Source organism: Sceloporus occidentalis, unplaced genomic scaffold, assembly GCF_023333645.1.
Source record: "Sceloporus occidentalis isolate IW3139 unplaced genomic scaffold, rSceOcc1.0.p SCAF_33, whole genome shotgun sequence".
Lineage (NCBI taxonomy): Eukaryota > Metazoa > Chordata > Lepidosauria > Squamata > Phrynosomatidae > Sceloporus > Sceloporus occidentalis.
Window position 1 is genome coordinate 2,085,285 of NW_028317013.1, and position 18,571 is coordinate 2,103,855.

Sequence of the window (18,571 nt, forward strand, 5' to 3'; positions counted from 1 at the left end):
ATATTCAAGGCTAAGTGGTTTTTGTAGACAATTGACAGTTTCAACTCACACTGACTGCACAGTGCATTGTGTAGGCCCAAACACTGTAAGATCTTCCTAAGTACAGAGATTTTTTCTCTAAATAATAGAAATCTTTCTTTAAGGGCAGGGCCGGCCCGACAATGGAGCCAAGTGGGGCAACCGCTCCAGGCGACACTTTTGAAGCCCTTTTTTTTTTTTTAAAAAGCGAAAGAGAGAGAGGGGCGCCGAGTGGTTTTCGCTTACCAAGCTGTCAGTACCCGCTCGGCGCCCCTCTCTCTCCTCTGCGGCGAGTCTCCCTGTTCGGTCTCGGTGCCGGCTTGTAATGCTGAGCGCCGAAAGACCGAACAGGGAGACTCGCCGCAGGACTGCTGAAAGGTAAGTACAAGGGGGGGGGAGAAGGGTAGATAATGGGGGGGGGCGGCAGGGACGGAGGGAGAGGAAGGGTAGATAAGGGGGGGCGGCATTTTGCCTTGGGCCGGCCCTGTTCAAGGGTAACTAAGATATGAAAAGATGTATTTGCACATTCAGTAGATATATTAAGTATTGTGTGCGTAACTGACCTCAATCTGCTGGAGTCAGAAAGGGTCTGTCTTGTGGCTTTTGTTTATGGTTCAATAGAAATCTATCTGAAATGGTTGAAATTAAAGGACACGTAATTTATTCACTCAAAGGTAAGGAGTGCCCTGCTCAGATGAGTTTACAATCTGGAAAGTTTCTACTGTGAGAAGATCTAGATTATTCATGTATAACCTAAGGGTAAATCAGTGAGATAATCACATATGCATTTGTGTGTTGGTAAACCTGCATTCAGCAAACATCCTACAAAAGGCTCTCTGCAGGTGCTCAGACATGTTCTCTGGGACTTCTAATTGGAGTTTTCCTACCAAGAAGTACTTGGGCTGAATTCTATTACTTGAAATAAATTATTATGCATGACTATAGCAGTAGAGTGAAAGCACCCTACTGACTTCTTGGTAATAGTTTACTTGATTAATTTAATTGAGATAAACCAGGATACTGATTTCGCAAATAATAAAACTGCCTTTCATCTTAAAGAAATAATTGGAGACAATAATTAGTATATTATATATCACATTTTGTTTCAGTCTGATACAGCCTGCCAAGAACACTGAGCTCATCCACAATCTGAAAAACAGGAAATCTAATGATACTGATTCAGATGCTAATTGTGTGAGCGTCCTAAACATATACAAAGGTTTAAATATGAAAAATTCAAGTATATACCAAAGGTTCCAGGATACATTGTGTATTTTGATGTATACGAGGCTTGCAAGTGAATGGAAATCACAAGTAAAAAGGACATAAATAAGAACTCTCTGGGTCTGGCACTCTATCTCTTTCAGCGGTGTGGCTGTAATAATGGAGCAGTTCCACTTTGTTGTGGGAAAATGGGTGGGAATGAGCTGGGTAGAATGGATAGGGCTGGTGTTGGACCTATGCTCTCCATTGTCCAGAAGTTAAAGACACTAACCCAGAGCTATTGGGAAGCAGCGCTTTACCCAGACACTTCGAGTAAAACAGTGATTTTCAGGCATGCACATTAGGTAAAACTACTGCATATTGATACAAGATGCTTTTAGAGATATTATATTAGGCAGTGATTTTCGGCAAGATCGTACTAGGTTGACTCGGTTTCTTGTGTGACAACCTGGCAGAGGTTGCAGTCAGGGCTGGCCTTTGGGGTGTGCACAGGGCGCCACACTCCAGGGGGCGCCGCCACGGGGTCCGCCGCCGCGGGGTCTGCTGCCGCCCCCTCTGCACCTAAATGAAAACATTGTTGGGTTTTTTTGTTGTTTTTTTTAACTTTATTTAACATCCTCCATGTTAAATAAAGTTTTTTTAACTTTATTTAACATGGAGGATGTTAAATAAAGTTAAAAAAAACAACAAAAAAACCCAACAATGTTTTCATTTATGTGCCGGGCAGAAGCGCCGAGCGGTTGATCGTGAAGTTCACAGCAACCGCTCGACGCCCCTTACTCTCCGTGACTCCGTCGCGGTGCCGGCATCTCATGTTGAGCGCTGGACTATTCCAGCGCTCAACATGAAATGCCGGCAGGACTCCTCAAGGTAAGTTAGGATAAGGAGAAGTAGGGAGAGGGGGGATAGTTTGAAGGAAGGGGCAGAGGGGGGTAGTTTGAAGGGGCAGAGGGGGGGTAGTTTGAAGGGGCAGAGGGGGGTAGTTTGAAGGGACAGAGGGGGTAGTTTGAAGGGACAGAGGGGGGGTAGTTTGAAGGGGCAGAGAGGGGTAGTTTGAAGCGGCAGAGAGGGGTAGTTTGAAGGGGCAGAGGGGGGTAGTTTGAAGGCACAGGGGGGGTAGTTTGAAGGGGCAGAGGGGGGTAGTTTGAAGGGACAGGGGGGGTAGTTTGAAGGGGCAGAGGGGGGGTAGTTTGAAGGGGCAGAGGGGGGTAGTTTGAAGGGGCAGAGGGGGTAGTTTGAAGGGACAGGGGGGTAGTTTGAAGGTGCAGAGGGGGGTAGTTTGAAGGGGCAGAGGGGGGTAGTTTGAAGGGGCAGAGGGGGGTAGTTTGAAGGGACAGGGGGGTAGTTTGAAGGGGCAGAGGGGGGTAGTTTGAAGGGGCAGAGGGGGGTAGTTTGAAGGGGCAGAGGGGGGTAGTTTGAAGGCACGGGGGGGTAGTTTGAAGGGGCAGAGGGGGGGTAGTGAGGGGGGGCGCCAGAGGAGTAGTTTGCACAGGGCGCCGGAACACCTAAGGCCGGCTCTGGTTGCAGTTGAAGGACATCATTGTCTCACGCTATCTAATGTGTGCTCTTAAAATGTTCATAGTCTGGTACCTAATGTTTTAGAAAATCACACTTGACAATAGTGCAGTTAAACTATAATAAATTGAGACAGATAACCCCCAAATAAGCAGTTTCATTCTCTGCAGTGCCATATTAAGACCCTGGGAGACCCTAGGTGCAAGCATGCGCACACGTATACGCTTATGCTCTTATTGGACAGATGGACGCCAGATCTTGGGGACACCTAGGCACGTGCTCAATATGTCTAACTGATCATCTAGTACTACTGTTACGTCAAGTATATAGTAACATAGTAACATAGTAACATAGTTCATAAGGTTGAAAAAAGACCAAAGTCCATCAAGTTCAACCTATATACATATTGTGTCCCTACTTTGTTGATCCAGAGGAAGGCAAAAAAACCCATATGAAGCAGATGCCAATTGCCCCATACCAGGGGGAAAATTCCTTCCCGACTCCAAATATGGAAAATAAATCCCCGGATCAACGTTCTGTCCCTATTGATCTAATATCCATAACTTGTAATATTATTGCTTTCAAGAAACAGGTCCAGGCTCCTTTTGAACTCTTTTATTGAGTTTACCATTACCACTTCCTCTGGCAGAGAGTTCCATAATCTCACCGCTCTTACTGCAAAGAACCCCCGTCTGTGCTGGTGTAGAAACCTTCTTTCCTCCAGCCGTAGAGGATGTCCCCTTGTAGCAGGGGACCTTTAAAAGGTTAAATGGAGACCATTTCAGCCTGCACAGGCTTGATGTACCTGCTTAGGTTTACAAAAACTTGTGTGTCCGTACCCATTGTTACCAGGGCATGAATACATTTCTGACACACTATCATGAGCAGCTTTTCAACACAATCAATGGAAATTACAAAAAGCTGGAAACAACTACATTATAACACTTTGATGTCCAAACACTTAAATGTTGTCACTTATTAAAATATTTTTCAAGAATTGTCATATTTCACATTATACTCTAACCCCTAAAGCTAATTTTTACACATTTATGATTTTTTCTTATATATTGCCTAGGTTGTGAATATAAATAACCTCAGTTATTTTCTGTTGTCCTGTATGAGAGCTGTCATCTTGCAGCAGCATGACATGGTTTAAATTATAGCCTCACCATAAGATATCTGTAATAATATATTTACAGAGGAAGTATATGGTTGTAAACAATCTCTAATACTAGAGGCTCATGCTAAAACAGCGGAAGCATGTTACAACTTTCTGTAGGCATCTTGGAAAATAGAAGAAACTTAAATTAAATGCCATGGCCATGCCTGTGAGCGCTGAGAAATAAAAATCCAACATAAGAACAGAACATTCATAGCTAAATAAAAAAATAAATAATAAAACAGGTAGATAGTTGTTCAGGTTTCATCTCCTTGAGTTCAAAACTTTACTTAGTAAAAGCTTATATGTCAGTAGTCAGTATGTCCTTTCCCAGCCTCGCTTACAGCCCTTAATCTGTCTGTCGACTTCTATATCTTTCAATACTTCTTAGAGTTGTCCAAGCAAAGTTGTTTTTGAATGCACCCTTCACATCTGATCCAAAATGTTGAACCGCATTCAAATCAGGTGAAGCTCTAGGCCATTCATATTTTACTAATAATGAAAAAAATGTTGGCACAACAAATCCAGAATGATCTCTCTAAACTATTGTACATCCTATGATTCCCTTTGTTCCTTAACAAACCACATTATGCCAGTCCTGTCTTTCTTTCCACTTCTTAGAATCATGTTACATTCAATACACAGTTCATACCTTCAACGCATATAAAGGACATTTCTGCATTGTTTATCATTAAGGCTATAGACCCCAAGCAAATGGTTATTTTCCACCTAGTACATTATGGAGGGCCAACCCTTGGCTGGTCCTGTATAAAGCATAGTTAAATCAGTGAAAACTCCGTACTCGTTAAACTATGCTATATGTTGGGCCAGCATAGCCCTTGTTATTGGAGAGATTTTCCAAGGAAAAGTGAAATGAAGTGATGGAAACCATAATACATCTGCAAATCTTCCTGGCAACCTTTAGCAAATCAACCGAAATGACCGTTGGACCCCCTCAACAGGCCCATCAGACAAATAAGACTCTCTTCTTCCCATAGAATCTACATTCTAGATTGGTCTAAGAAACTGTCCACCTTTATACAGTAGTATAACCTTCTTTCTATGCATTAGTGCGAGCATGGGGGGGAAGCCATCTCTCTCCCCCACTCATGATGATCATTGCTTTTCATACTTTCCAGAAGCATTTCAGGACCTTGCTTAGTATGGAAAACATCCACTTTTCACTTGTCCGAAGGCAGTCCAATCCCTTCTTTGGAATGTGGAATAACACAGCCATTGTTTCCTAGGACATAAAGAGGTGAATACAGAACCCGGGACGTTCCTCTTTATTCCAGGACTGTCCATGTGAAACCTGCATGGAACTATGGGTTCACTGCACAGGCAGTCTGACTTTTAGAAAGCACAGTAACTATAATAATATTCAGTGGGCCTGTTGAGGGGGTCCAACGGTCTAGAACAACTCCGTAGCACACACTGTATAGATGCGTTTTGTGATGAATATATATATATATATATATATGTATGAAATCTGTAGTTATGTACCTGTGCTTATACAAAAAAATGCAAAACATACATATGCAAAGGTGTGTTAGAATATCCTTCACTGTAGTGTCTAGTTTCTGTTCATACCAATCTATTTTTGTCACTTTGCCAACTGCTTTCGGATCATTAAAAACCCAGTGTGAGTAATATAAATGGCTGCTTTTATTTTCACCTGCTCTGTTATTCTAAGAGAAGTGATATGGCAGATGTTAGCACATAGGTGTCATTGCAACTGCCAAATAGGCAGAATTCCATTGAAAACACAGCTGGTGTCCTAATACATATGGTGATTACATTTAAGAAATAAAATTACCTTTCCTCGCTCGAGTGAAACATGACGGGTATTATATTTGATATGAGACTATCATATGTGGCCATCATTAACGTGACATGCCGGGCAAAGATATTTTATGTGGTTGAGTTTTCTCTCCCTCCATCCTATCTGACCCATTCTACCGCACTCTATACACAATATAAGGCAGCTCTACCCTCCGTGTTGTGACATAACATCCCTAACAATGAAGATACTCGCATAAAGGGAATACCTCATGTAAAATCATTGTGCAGATCACTTCTTCAACATACATACCTGACCTCTAATATTACCTTGGCGTCTTCAGCTACTTCATTCCCTCATTCTAAGGCCAAGGGATTAGAGAGGCAGGTTGTAACAACTCTATACAAGTTCTAAGCTGGACATGTTTTTTCCATATATATGATGCGATGATGACACTAATACATACTCTTCTTACCCAAAACCATCATGTCAACAAAGAGCGACTGTGATGCTGGGTGTGACAGGGTCCAGTCTTAGTGTAGCCAGTGTATTATGACTGGAACTTGGTTTTAAGGCTGGTCCAGTGTGACGGATGGAACGTTCAGTGTAGTTGGCAATTGAAAGGGCAAGTAAAGAAAGTAGGAATTAAACCTTTTCTGCGGTATATATTATGTATGATGTGAAAAATGTGTAAATAATTCATAGGAGATATTCCAAATGCCTTGTACAATGTTTTAATGCTGAGCTGCTACTCAAAAGAGCTGAGGCCAGCGGCATATTTACCTTCAGCGCTGCCCTAACCCAGGGCAGCACCACCTGTCGCCCCCTCCATGCTGCTGTCCCTTTCTTCTCAATGTCAGGAAGCATGGCATGGAAAGGAACTACAGGGGTCAACATGGCACAGCCCTCCATAGTGTTAGTGGACTGTTAGGGAGATCTCCCTTTTAAGCATCTCATTAAGTAGTGGCATTACAGTCGCTGCCCAATTCCTCCATACACAACTGATCTGCCACTCCAGCAGCAAATCATGTGCCACAGTGTGCAGCCACTGGCAACACTCAATAATGGTGGCCTGTTATATCCAACCATCTACTGCACTTATGTGATAAGGCAGCCACTGGCCTTAAAGTGCCAGGGCCACCTCGTTATACCTGGTCTGGCCTTAGTTGGAGTTACGTATAAAAGTGTCTTTTCACCATAAGCAGCACGAACATGCCATTGGATGCCATTACAATAAGTGATCACTTTTTACGCATAACCTGTGTTAAATTTTGAGCCAGTGCTCCCACGTATAACCTTACATTGTTTCCACCTCTGGCACCCATACAAGAAAAACAAAGTTACTACATCTCTTTGTACCAGGCTCATATTTTTAACAAAATTAAGAAGATTTATAGATTCTCCTTCTTGTATATAAAAAATACAAAATACAGTTTAAGGAACAATTGAACATCTCAGTGATTAGCGCAATTGTGCAAAACAAACAAGTTATTTCCTTTCAATTCTTTAAAAATGTCTAGTTACACATAAATCCTGCTCAGCGTCAAATCAGGTTATGCTACACAGGTCAAGGAGAGGTTTGTTTTCTTCTGCACCAGGGATGTGTTAAATGGAGCACATTCTTGTGTTGGGAAAGTGGTGTTAAGGCATGCAGAGATTAAGTAAAAATAATCTCACTTCATGAAACTGGCAGTATTGGAGGTGGGGGCAATGGGTGGTCTCTTCAAACATGGCTGGAAAGGTTGGATGGGGGATGGAAGAGGTCAATGGTTAAAATTTGATGCCGCAATTTAATGGACACTTCTGTTGCAGTCAATACAGTTGACTTAGCTATATGAAGTGTAATTATCAAAGTTACAATACTTTTTAGTGTTAGGGCTCTCTTTAGCTTCCATAACAGTATAGCATAGCATAGCATGTGTTTATGTTGTCAATGTTAATGGTATTGTTCATTTTAACAAATTAATTCATTCTCAACCCCCTATTGTAATAGCTCTATGGAATCTGTTGGTGGTCCATAAAATGCAATGTAAATCATTGTCGCATTGGGGGTAGACCATTAACAAAGACTAAGACTATCTTTGGAAAGCTGACTGTAGGTTTGTAGATGCCCTAGGCACAAATATTTATAAAATGTAAAATTTCTGATACAAGTGATAAAAAGAAACATACATAAAACTAAGAAACACAATACATATGAACACATTATAGAGCTTAATCTTCATATATATAGGTGTCCCAGCCATGGCTGTCCAACATATGTGCCCACTGACCTCATTTTAATTTAGTGGTGCTCAAAACCATTTATTTATTTCAAAACTATTTATTTTATTTTCTCTAGCTACCTATACATTTACCACTGTTTTGCCTGGAATAATTTGTAGGAACTTATTTCTAAGGGCTCTTAGAATTTAAACACAGAAAAACCCTATTTTGTTTGTTTTTGAAGATTTTAAGCCCTACACCCCCCCCCCCATCCTACTCTAGCAAACCATAGTATTTCTATACAATTATAATACAGACTGCTTTAAGAACACTTTGGATGGTTGCCATAAGCAAATAACAGAATATTTGTGATGGGCTATTAAAGATTTAACAATACATAAAAGATACAACGAGTTTAATACGTTTGCAATAATTTTTCCCCAAAATCATAGAACATTGGGAGCTGACAATCTTAATTCTCTCTAGCAAAACAGAGAGCTAAGCTAAGTAAACATGCCCCATGACAAAATGAATTACACTTCCCTGAACCCTGGAGTGATAACTTTGCAGCTGCTGCAACCACTGCTTCCCCTGGGGGTCTGTTATATTTTATCCTTTAGATGCACTCCCCCATCTCAAGGATCTGGAAAGTCTTCAAGGATTTCAACTATTTTTATCCTTATCAGTTTCCAAGCATATTTCTATCAAAGGAAAAAAAAAACTCATCTGAACTTCCTGTCTATGTAATAGATATTACCAACTTTGAAGAGTTGCCCAACTCAGCCCCTTTGGGTTAGCTGAAATGATAAGTATGGAGAAACATCCGAAATGAATACAATTTTAAAACAGGAAATCAATCAATAACTGCCAGTTTTATTTCATGCTTTATGCCTCCATTTAGAGTTTAATTATCTGTTACTTTTGAAGTTCATGAAGTGTCTTCATTGTTGCCAAGAACACAATGATAACTAAAATTAAAGAATGTTAACATGTCTACTGTGCCTAAAGAGTATTAGATGTGCCTCCATGGTGTAAGTCAGATGACAGACCAACCATTAAAGTACCTGTTGTACTTTCGTTGTACTCCAAATCGATAACCAAATAAACCTTAGCAGGACTAATGTAACACCATTCTCTCTGTGTGTGATTTTGTGTTACATGACTATAAAGTATTCCCAGCAGAGAATATGAATAAGGAAAACGTAACAATGTGACAAGAAAGTGGCAATGCAATATGTTACCGAACTAACAGTTAAAGCATAACATATGTAACCTGACATATAGGGTTCTATTCCCTTAAAAGTTGGAAGAAGACTTTACAGGACAGTTGTGGTTCCAACTCCTTGGCGTCACTATGCATCATACCATTATCCTTGTAGACCATGCACTAGTGTTTCACCTCAGCCCAGCTTGTGACCTGCCATGTTCTCCTATGGGGTATCACTAGTGACTCATCTTGTTCTCCTTGTTTGATATTATGGTTCTCTGCTATCAGTTTGCCTGGCCTCACATCCACGAGTGCTTCAGGCTATACCAATCCTGTTTATGGCTCTGTTCAGTCTACGACAGACACCCGCCCTTAACTCCAGACTGTTTATGTCCACAACAAGGCTACATTGCCATTGTGCTGGAAATGGTGTTCTTATTTTCCTGCAGCATGTTTTATGGGGGGACTCGTGATGTGGCTTTATTAGTTATGCAAATGGGGCAGTAATTTAAAAATAACATTTTGCGATGGACCCGGTTGCTCTGTTTTAAGACAGTCATACATTGATGAGGGCAACAAAATCTAGGTTTGCAATATTGGCCATGTTTTGTAGGACACATCTAACGTCTACAGGTTACTGACCAACAGTGATTCTCTACTATTTAATTAAATATGTTGAATTTTCTTGCTTTTTTCACGGCAAGATCAAAATGTCAGCGAATAGCAACTACAAAAGTAGATGTTTATGATAAGTAAATTTCTATTACATTTGTCTTTTTGTTACCATACTGATGAGAAAACCACAATGAGTCAATAGTTGCAAAAGGTCCTAAAGGTTGGCATCAGGGCTCACCAACTGTGTAACTCTCCAGGCTCTTCTTACTCATGTGGATCTTCCACAACCATGTTAAGTTTTAAGAATGACTAAGAGGCATATGCTGGGTATGTGAGAGAAACTTTTGAAAATATCTTCAATATTAGCACAGATCACAGTTTGTCACCTAGTGTGCGGTGACCATCACTGGTGAGTACTGGCAAGGAGTGTGACTTTTTCAACACCATTGAGTATGCTTGCAACTTATACCATTCTCCAGGAGGACTTCCCAGTAAGGGACCACAACATCCATGTTCTCTTCTACGAATATCATTTTCACATATTGCTAACCATCTCAAGTAAGGTGCAATGCACAAATACATACATACCTACTACACATGGACACACACTCCCCATTTCGCTGTGTTCTTTCATACATGGTCCTAGAATTAGGTTACCTGAGACACAGGTCAGATCCTAAATTATTAGTTCTGTCTTTGAGAATGTGTAGCAGTAGACAATGGTGGAGAAAATATAACAGGACAGAAATCTAACGGAAAATATACTAAAATGTTTTAGTGCAGTTTACTTTTTGATGTGTTTGAAACCACTACACATTGAAGTCATGCTTTGAGAATGTTAGAAGCCTTGGTGTCATGCATACAGGTAGTCAACCTGTATAGTTTAGTGTGCCTTTCTGATTCTTTCCTAGGAAGCAAATGAAGTGTTGCTGACAGACAAAGAGCGGTGATTCATGCTTAACACGAAACACCACAAATCCTTTTTTTCTCTTCGAGACTGACCTTTTAGAGTGGAAATTAAATAAAATTCTTAATTAACCAAGCCACTAACACCGCGAGGAGGGTTTGTGCAGGGTGCAAAGGAGGTCTGAGCTGCAACAACAAAGATCTTAATTGGTTTTTCAACTCTGTGGGCCAGATGACATCTACCAACTGGCCTCTGCTCCCCCATGACTGCAATAGTGCCCCAACACAGGGACTATCTTACAAATACTTGGACCGTTGGCAGGTATATCAACTGCAGTGGGGATCAGTTATCTCAGCCTTACGTTAAAGGGATACTCCCAGGGCCGGCCCTACAATGGAGCCGACTGGGGCAATTGCCCCAGGCGGCACTTCAGAAGGGGCGGCACTTTGCCGCCCCAAGCGGGTTTTTTTGAAGCGGAGGAGAGAGAGAGGGGCACCGAGTGGTTTTCGCTTACCCGCTCGGCGCCCCTCTCTCTCCTCTGCGGCGAGTTTCCCTGTTCGGTCTCGGGGCCGGCTTGTAATGCAGAGCGCCGGAAGTGACGTGAATTTCCGGCGCTCAGCATTACAAGCCGGCACCGTGGCATCACAGGGAGACTCGCCGCAGGACTGTTTAAGGGTAAGTACCGGTGGGGGTGGGGGGGTAGATAATGCCGCCCCCCCCCGGCGTCGGCGGGGGGCGGCATTTTAAACTTCGCCCCAGGCGGCGTTAAGTCTTCGGCCGGCCCTGGATACTCCACTCATCAAAGGCATGTTAATGAAAATGATGACCACTTGTGGCGTCCATTTGCCGCTTCCCAAAACTAGTTACTATGCAGACGATGAGTTCTAGCGAACACATACCTCTGCACTAGATATACTCACCTCCAGCGCAGGCTCTTTTACAAGTAGCCAATCAGTGGCAACAAATGCTAGGCCATGGAAACGGAAGGGCTGCTTCTGCAGCAGAGCTACTACTTCTAGGTCAGGAGAGTGCTTTTGTTTTTTCCCCTTTATGGAGGAATGCAAATTATTATTATTTATTGCTTTATATAGCGCCATCAAATTCCATAGCGCTGTACAATGGGTAGACAGGACATAACAAGTAGTATGTAACATAACAATTTGATTTACAGAGACAACAGGTGAGGAGGGCCCTGCTCAAACGAGCTTACAGACTAGAGATCACTTACAGAGTACTTTAATATGCATTATTCTTTAGAGAGAGTGCCTTTAACCCTGAAAAATAGATGATGGTTAAATAAAGATATGGTTAATCTACACGAAAAGCTCATTTGGGGTGTAAAATGTCCTTGTTATGAAGGGGTTAACGGTCGGAGTATTCAGGCCACTTTTTTTGTATTTAAGAATTGTTGGTTAAATATAAAGTTGACGCTAACAAAAACTGCGCGTGCACGCCGAGACATGGGCCTAACTCTCATACTAGCCCCGCCCTAAATCGTCTACGATCAATGCGCGCGACCTTCCAGCCTATCTTCTGAGAAGCTCCGCCTATTCCAGTTGCCTTCGTTGAATGACGTCTAAGGGAAAGTTCCGCTCGCTCAGGGATCCACGGTCGGATCGATTGGTTACGCCTGGCTGGGAGGCAGCTTCTTGTATAGGAGTCTGGCCGTATCTCTGGCAGAGGAAGGCTCCGGTCGCCTCTTCTGCCCCTTGTCCTCCGCAGTCCAGACTCACCCCTTCCTCATCCCCCGGAAACTTAAAGCCGCCTCTTCGGGTTCCAGTTCGTGATCCAAAGGGCTGCGTCTGGGACTCCGGAGAGCTTTCGAGGAGGCCTGGTGAACAGAGTCCGGGGGAAGGGGGAGGAGGGCAGAGGTAAGCGGAGACAGAGGTTGTGCACAGTAAATCTTGCAGTCGTAAAGAGGAGAGAATATCTGCTGCCACCGGGAGGACCCTGCAGTGACCCGGGAGAGCTTTGCCGTGACGCAGTTGGGAGACTGAAGCGGATAGCCGGCCGAGCAGTGAACTCCGGGGTTCTGGTTCCCCTCACCCTACCCCTCAGGCCCGTCCCAGGACATTTTCATCCCTTGGGGAGGAGAGGAGGCCAGGTTTGCTGCCGGGGCTTTGATGATGAGCCCGCGGTGGGGATCCGGATCCTCCCCGGCAGCTCCTCTCACTAGCGGCTGAGAATCACACCACACCAGCGGTGAGCACCTTTTATTCAATGATATACTCTAATGCCACGAATCTGCGGCCTTCCTGTTGTAGTTGGCCTATCACTCGCAGGCATTCTCTGAGAGTAATAGGAGCTGTAGTCCAGTGTTAGCACACTTTTCGCCGTATCCCTCATTGTGTAGCTCACCGGAGAGATCTGCCTACCTAGGCCAGCCATGGTTACCATTGTTTATTTTATCAAATCCTCATTGTTCCACTACAATAATATTAGGCGATTTATCTGTTATTCTATCATTGGAGATCACTCCGCCTGCTTCTTTAAAAGACTAAATGACGTATGATGTAGGAGCATGGCTACCCAAGTATCGGTAGTATTAACATATTAAGCTCTCTAAATGTGTTTGCATTCGTCGTATAACGTACCGACGCTAATAAAATCTAATACCCTCATGATATGCAATGATGACATCATAGAGTGACGTAAACTGGTACAAAAATACCAGATGTTTGCGTCGGAGTCCAGCTTTAATGCTGATCCTCTGGTGATCAGGTTATGGAAAATGAGACCTTGATGTCACCACCTCCTCGCTCAAAGGTGTGATAACTAGAGGCGGAGGAGGGGTGCGGATGTAATGGTGTAACAGATACTTTTAAGATCGGACCTTATGAACTACTCTTTAGGTTCTCTGGCTCTGTAGGGACTGTATAAGCGGTACGTTTGTTCCTAGTAAATGAACGAAGTATATTGAGTGTTAATTGGAGATGGCCATGGTGTGACCCGGCATCTCTTTGTGAAGTGCAGATCTCATGATGCTTAGCTATTCATTTCACAGGCAGGTCATCATGGGATCTGTAATTCAGCAACAGCTGGAAGGCCACAATTACTCAATATCCTGCTTAAACGCATTTGTGTTGTGCACCGCGCAAGATCAACCTTACGAATTATCCATATGGAACATCTCTATAAATCACATCTGTTTGTGTACTTATGCTTAGTTAAGTTCGATCCTTCATATTCTCAAGTAATACCTGTTAGGTCATAGGCTGTCTTTCATAAAGTATTAAGGTCATTAACACTGTAAACCCCCCCCCCCCCATTGTCCCATTGCTTTCGCTCGCAGAGAGTTTCTGGAATTTCCCTGACCAGTTAATCCCTCCCCTACCGTCCCTAAGTCGTCTTTAATAGTTTTTTTTTTTTAATGTATTATCCGTCACCTTCTTCTGCACAAAACAAACTAAAGTGCGTGACTCCCGTGTCTCCTGTCTGTTTCCCACTTGTAGACTGTAAGCGTCCCATAGAACGGCCAGAGTAATATCTTGATGTTATGTTTCACTGTATGCCAGCTTGTGTACTCCAGTTGTGTAGCGATGCAGAGCCCATTGGAGCTTTAATAATTCAAGTATGGAGTTGTATTGGAAATCGATGGGTGAGTGAAGTTCTATAATTTCCGTGGAGCCAGGTCCACTTGTGATTTTAGGTCTTAGACATACTGTAAGGTGTTTTACTAGTGGACATGTAAGCATTCTGTGCTTCAGAAAGGGAACATTTCTCTTCTGACAATGTTTTCAGCGGTTTAGCTTGCCTTCTGATGGGTCCTGGAATATAGTTGGGTGTTAAGGGAATTGCAGTTCCCATAGATTGTTGCAAATAACTTGCTAACCATTTTATACCTGCAGTGGCTTGAGTGCTAAATTATTAACATAGCATCCCACCCAGCAAGGAGAATGGTGGCTCTGCACCAGTGTGCTCCCTGTAAATCCATTGTTCGTGCATTTTGTTTTAGATATCAAGTTGGACTGAAAATATATAATAATCTGGTGTTTTTTTGTTTATTGAAAGCTTGTGTATGTAATATACTCGTGTAGGATTCTAACAAAGTATTCAACAGTAGTTGGATCTGCTTTACTACAGATGTATAAGCCCACACACTTTCCAGGTTAAAATGCGAATGAATGTTCAGTATAGAACCCTTGTTTGTGAATGTATAGTACTTATGGAGTGATGTCTGAGTTCTGTCATGCCTTAAGGGAGTTTTGGGCATGTGCTGATATTTTTGAGGCCTTTCCTTTCTTCTGATTAGTTCTGTATCAGTGGTTAACTCCACAGGATACGTTACATCTTGGTCTAAACTCCCCTCCTTATTGCTTGCTATCTCTCAGCGGTTTAGTAGAAACTCTCTTGCAGCTACAATGGGTTCTGTGCAAAAGGAACGTTCTCCATTCCTATAAAGCATCTTTTTTTTTTTTTACACGTTCCCAGCCATGGTAAACCGGTATCATGTGTTTTCCATAGTCTCTATATTCTACCTACTATTTTTACTCTGTTGTAGAGCTGCACAAAAAGTGGCAAAAATCAGTGGAAATTTATTATGCTACTTTTTAATCCAGTTAAATCTGTTATACATCAGTGTATGACAGATCCCAAGATTGCTGCATTATTACCACTTTTGAACGTGTTACCTCTAATTTCTACTAGCTATTACTCAAAAAACCAGGGATTCTGACTTTTGCACCCAGATTTGTTTTGTTCAGCTGATGCCAGTTCTGATATCTTGAAGGCACTGTTGTGTTCTCCTCGCCATTCTCGTTAAACAGTATGGTAAATGTTATGGCTTATTTTCCTCCTGGAGTTTGACGTGCCCTGTGTACTGTGCAAATATGATTTGTTGCTGCTATGTAATTAAGTAAAGAGTACTGCGTGAGCTCTGAAGTCTGCTTCAAAACTAGTTCTCGCTATGTGCTCTTATATTTGGGAATGCAAGCCTGATTGAAGCCCCGTGTGAGACTTGTTTATATCATATCAGTTTAAAGAGCAGTCTACTCCCTAGACTTCCAATCCGTCTCACTGGAGACTTCTGTCTCATTCTCCTCCTCGCGGCTGTCTCTTCTGAAACCAGGAAGAATTCGTATGCTGACCAAGCGCAAGACGGTTAACGGGAGCTTTACTGAGCATGTGCGAGATGCGTACTGCAGTATACTTCCTGCTTTGAGAAGAGGCGGATTAACTAAAAAAAAAACAAAAAACTAAAGAAGCCATTTCCTACCCAGTTGCCAGTTTGGGATTTAGTAATTACCACATTCCATTCCGATGGGGGAGATTTAAAAAGCCTGGATGTTTGGCGTGCCTTGAGCACTGAACTGGGAACCATTCCACTGAATGCTGGCCCATATTTGCATGCAAGATGGGCTACAGTATGCAATTAACATGAAAATAGGGCCGCTTGTATCATTTTCCACAGTCGTTGCACATATTATACACGTGCGTATGCCGGCGGTGTCTGGTTCCAGCCCTGTAGCGCCCAAGCACACCAGAATGTCTAGCTCTTTTCTCCTTGAGCCCAACCGCAATGCTTAAACTTGACTAATCGCTTGCGTTTAGTTGAAGATGTACAGAATTTCTGGTGAGTTTGTGGCCCTTGAAGTTTTGTACGAATGTTTTGACTAATAGAGATCCTGCATATATATATATATATTTATCACCCCCACTTCCTTTGTTAACAATTTCTTCCATTTTTAAATCGTGTTCTAGCCCTTTTTGCCCTTTGTCAAAAGAACAGTAACTCCCACTGCTTGCTATTTTTTTTTCTGGGTTGGAAGTAGCACGATGCAATTTAAGGCTGATCACATTACTCATAAATTTTCCGGCATAATCAGGGGGATGTGTGTTGTGTCTTCTAAGCGCTTGTTTGTTCAAGGTAGATATCAAGCTGCTGCAGCCTTGTTCCCCAGAGCCCTTGGAACTATCCAGTGCTTTCTCGTGATATTTGTGGTGCGGGATAATGTGGCATTTAAATAGAAGCTAAGTGCAGTTTAATGTTCTTCCAATGTTTGTACTGTGTGGCTCAGCGGCAGGGTCCTGTTCCACTTCAGTTTTGGACTCCTTTTCATTATCCCCCCCGCTTCCATCGGCGTGCATTATGAAAATATTCGGAGGTGTTCCGTCTTTGACATTTGAACAGCTTTACACAAAATGTTCCAGTCCCTTTTATCTCCTTTGATCACTAACCCTTTGCAGGACTGTGCATTATATTCTCAGGTTTCTTCCTCCCTACCCCCACCGCGGTGCTGCAAGTGACTCTAAGATTGAGGAAATCCCATCCTAGGCTTCAAGGAAGCACCTTGGAAATGTTGGAAATGAGTTCCTTTATTTGATGTTTAGATATATATCCCGCATTTCCAAGTTCTTATGATTTGTCCTAATATAGCAGGGCATCCATCTGACTAATGATGGTATTCACCAGGACTTTGTAAGCACTGCTTTAAAACAGGTGTCAGACTCTGTCTAGTGAAGGATGAGACAAGTATTACATGATTTACCTTCAATGCTGATCTCCAAGTTTGCAAGTAATTTTCATATATAAAAGTCATTGTATGACATTGATTACCATCCGCATGTCTGATCCACCAGCATTTGTTCTTGCTTATTGTATCCAGAGGTAGTTATTGCGCGTGTGTGTACCTGTTTGTGTGGTTGTCTTGTGTGATTAGTAGTCTAACAGCTGTAAGGTTACAGGATACGCAGCCTCTGCTTCCCGTAGCTGTTTAAGGCAGTATAAACAAAGCGTAACAGTCCATTGCACAACAAATGAATCCATATTAACTATGTTCAGCCCTCGGGGGGGGGGGGGGGTTTGGAATTAATCTCGCTCGTAGTCATTCCACTTTTTTTTCCCTCTATACAAAGCAGCTTGGAATAAATGAGCTATGATGTATTATTGAAATCTTTCTAACGGCAGGATAGAAATACATGAACCGGAGAGATCACGCTACAGCGTAAAATGAGAGCATATGTGAATAATTGGGAGTGAGGCATTGATCAAAATGTTCTGGGACTGACTAGTGTGTGGGATATAGGAGCCAGGCAGACTTTCTGGGGGTCAGATAGGCAAGGGTGGTTGGCCAAACGGTTATGCGTGGCCGATAGTGTTTAGAGGGCATGACTCTGGTTGAATCTTATTTAGTGGGGGTAGGCATATTTAAACTACATTTACCTTTTTGTTTGCCCGTGGTACAAATTAGCTGTAGGTTTTTGTTTCTAGGGCAGAGGTTTAAGGAAGAATTTAGTATGCGTTTGTATCTTGCTCAACTGCAGTGTGACCCCGTAGTGATGTTCTTTGTCCCTGTGGCAGGACTATAAAGGGCACAATAGCTCATTCGGGAAGAAAGGCAGAAGACTGCCTTGCCCAGTTTATTCATGTTAATTGTGTCTTGGCCTTTTCCGCCCAGTACAGACCCAGACTGTAGTGAGAATCCACTGTTTCCAAGTTTTAATGGCTTTTGTCATCCAGAGGGTTTAAATGGTCTTCCTGAAGTAGAATCCCCCCATCATCAGCCAGGCTAGTAGTCTACAACTCTGCCCTCGGTGTCCACGAAGCAAGGGGAATCTACACCCCTTTGTTCTGGATTTGTGGTCACATGCTGCATGTTAGAATGAGAAGTGTCCCTATTTATTAATGAAATTTGGATTTTAATCGGCTGTGTTTTTATTTGAACAAAAATTTAATTCAGCTCATCTATGGGGAAACTTTTCTTCTTTTGTATCCCAGACTGTTAGTATTACTATGTATGATTGTTACATATTATCATAGAAATTACATGTTTCTGGTTTATCTCTGAATGCATTATTCAGTCTAAACTGCTTAGATCACCATCACCTCCCGGGTGTTCAAGTCAAATTTAGCAGTGGCATAATTTTCAGAGTAATGCTTTCTATTTGCTTGATTAAAAAGGAATGGCCGACAAACTGAGCAAAATCATTGCAATCGCAGTC

General features: G+C 42.4%; 1 protein-coding gene across 1 annotated transcript in view; it reads left to right on the forward strand.

Annotated features, from left to right (window-relative positions):
- The window catches only part of LOC149298322 (5' exonuclease Apollo-like), a 65,646-nt gene extending 52,840 nt beyond the window's left edge, over positions 1–12,806 (forward strand). Inside the window, exons 5-6 of the mRNA XM_089487499.1 lie at positions 12,411–12,501; positions 12,689–12,806. Coding sequence (XP_089343625.1) covers positions 12,411–12,501; positions 12,689–12,806 — 209 coding nt within the window. The remainder of the gene's footprint in view (positions 1–12,410; positions 12,502–12,688) is intronic.
- The last annotated feature ends 5,765 nt before the right edge of the window (positions 12,807–18,571 follow it).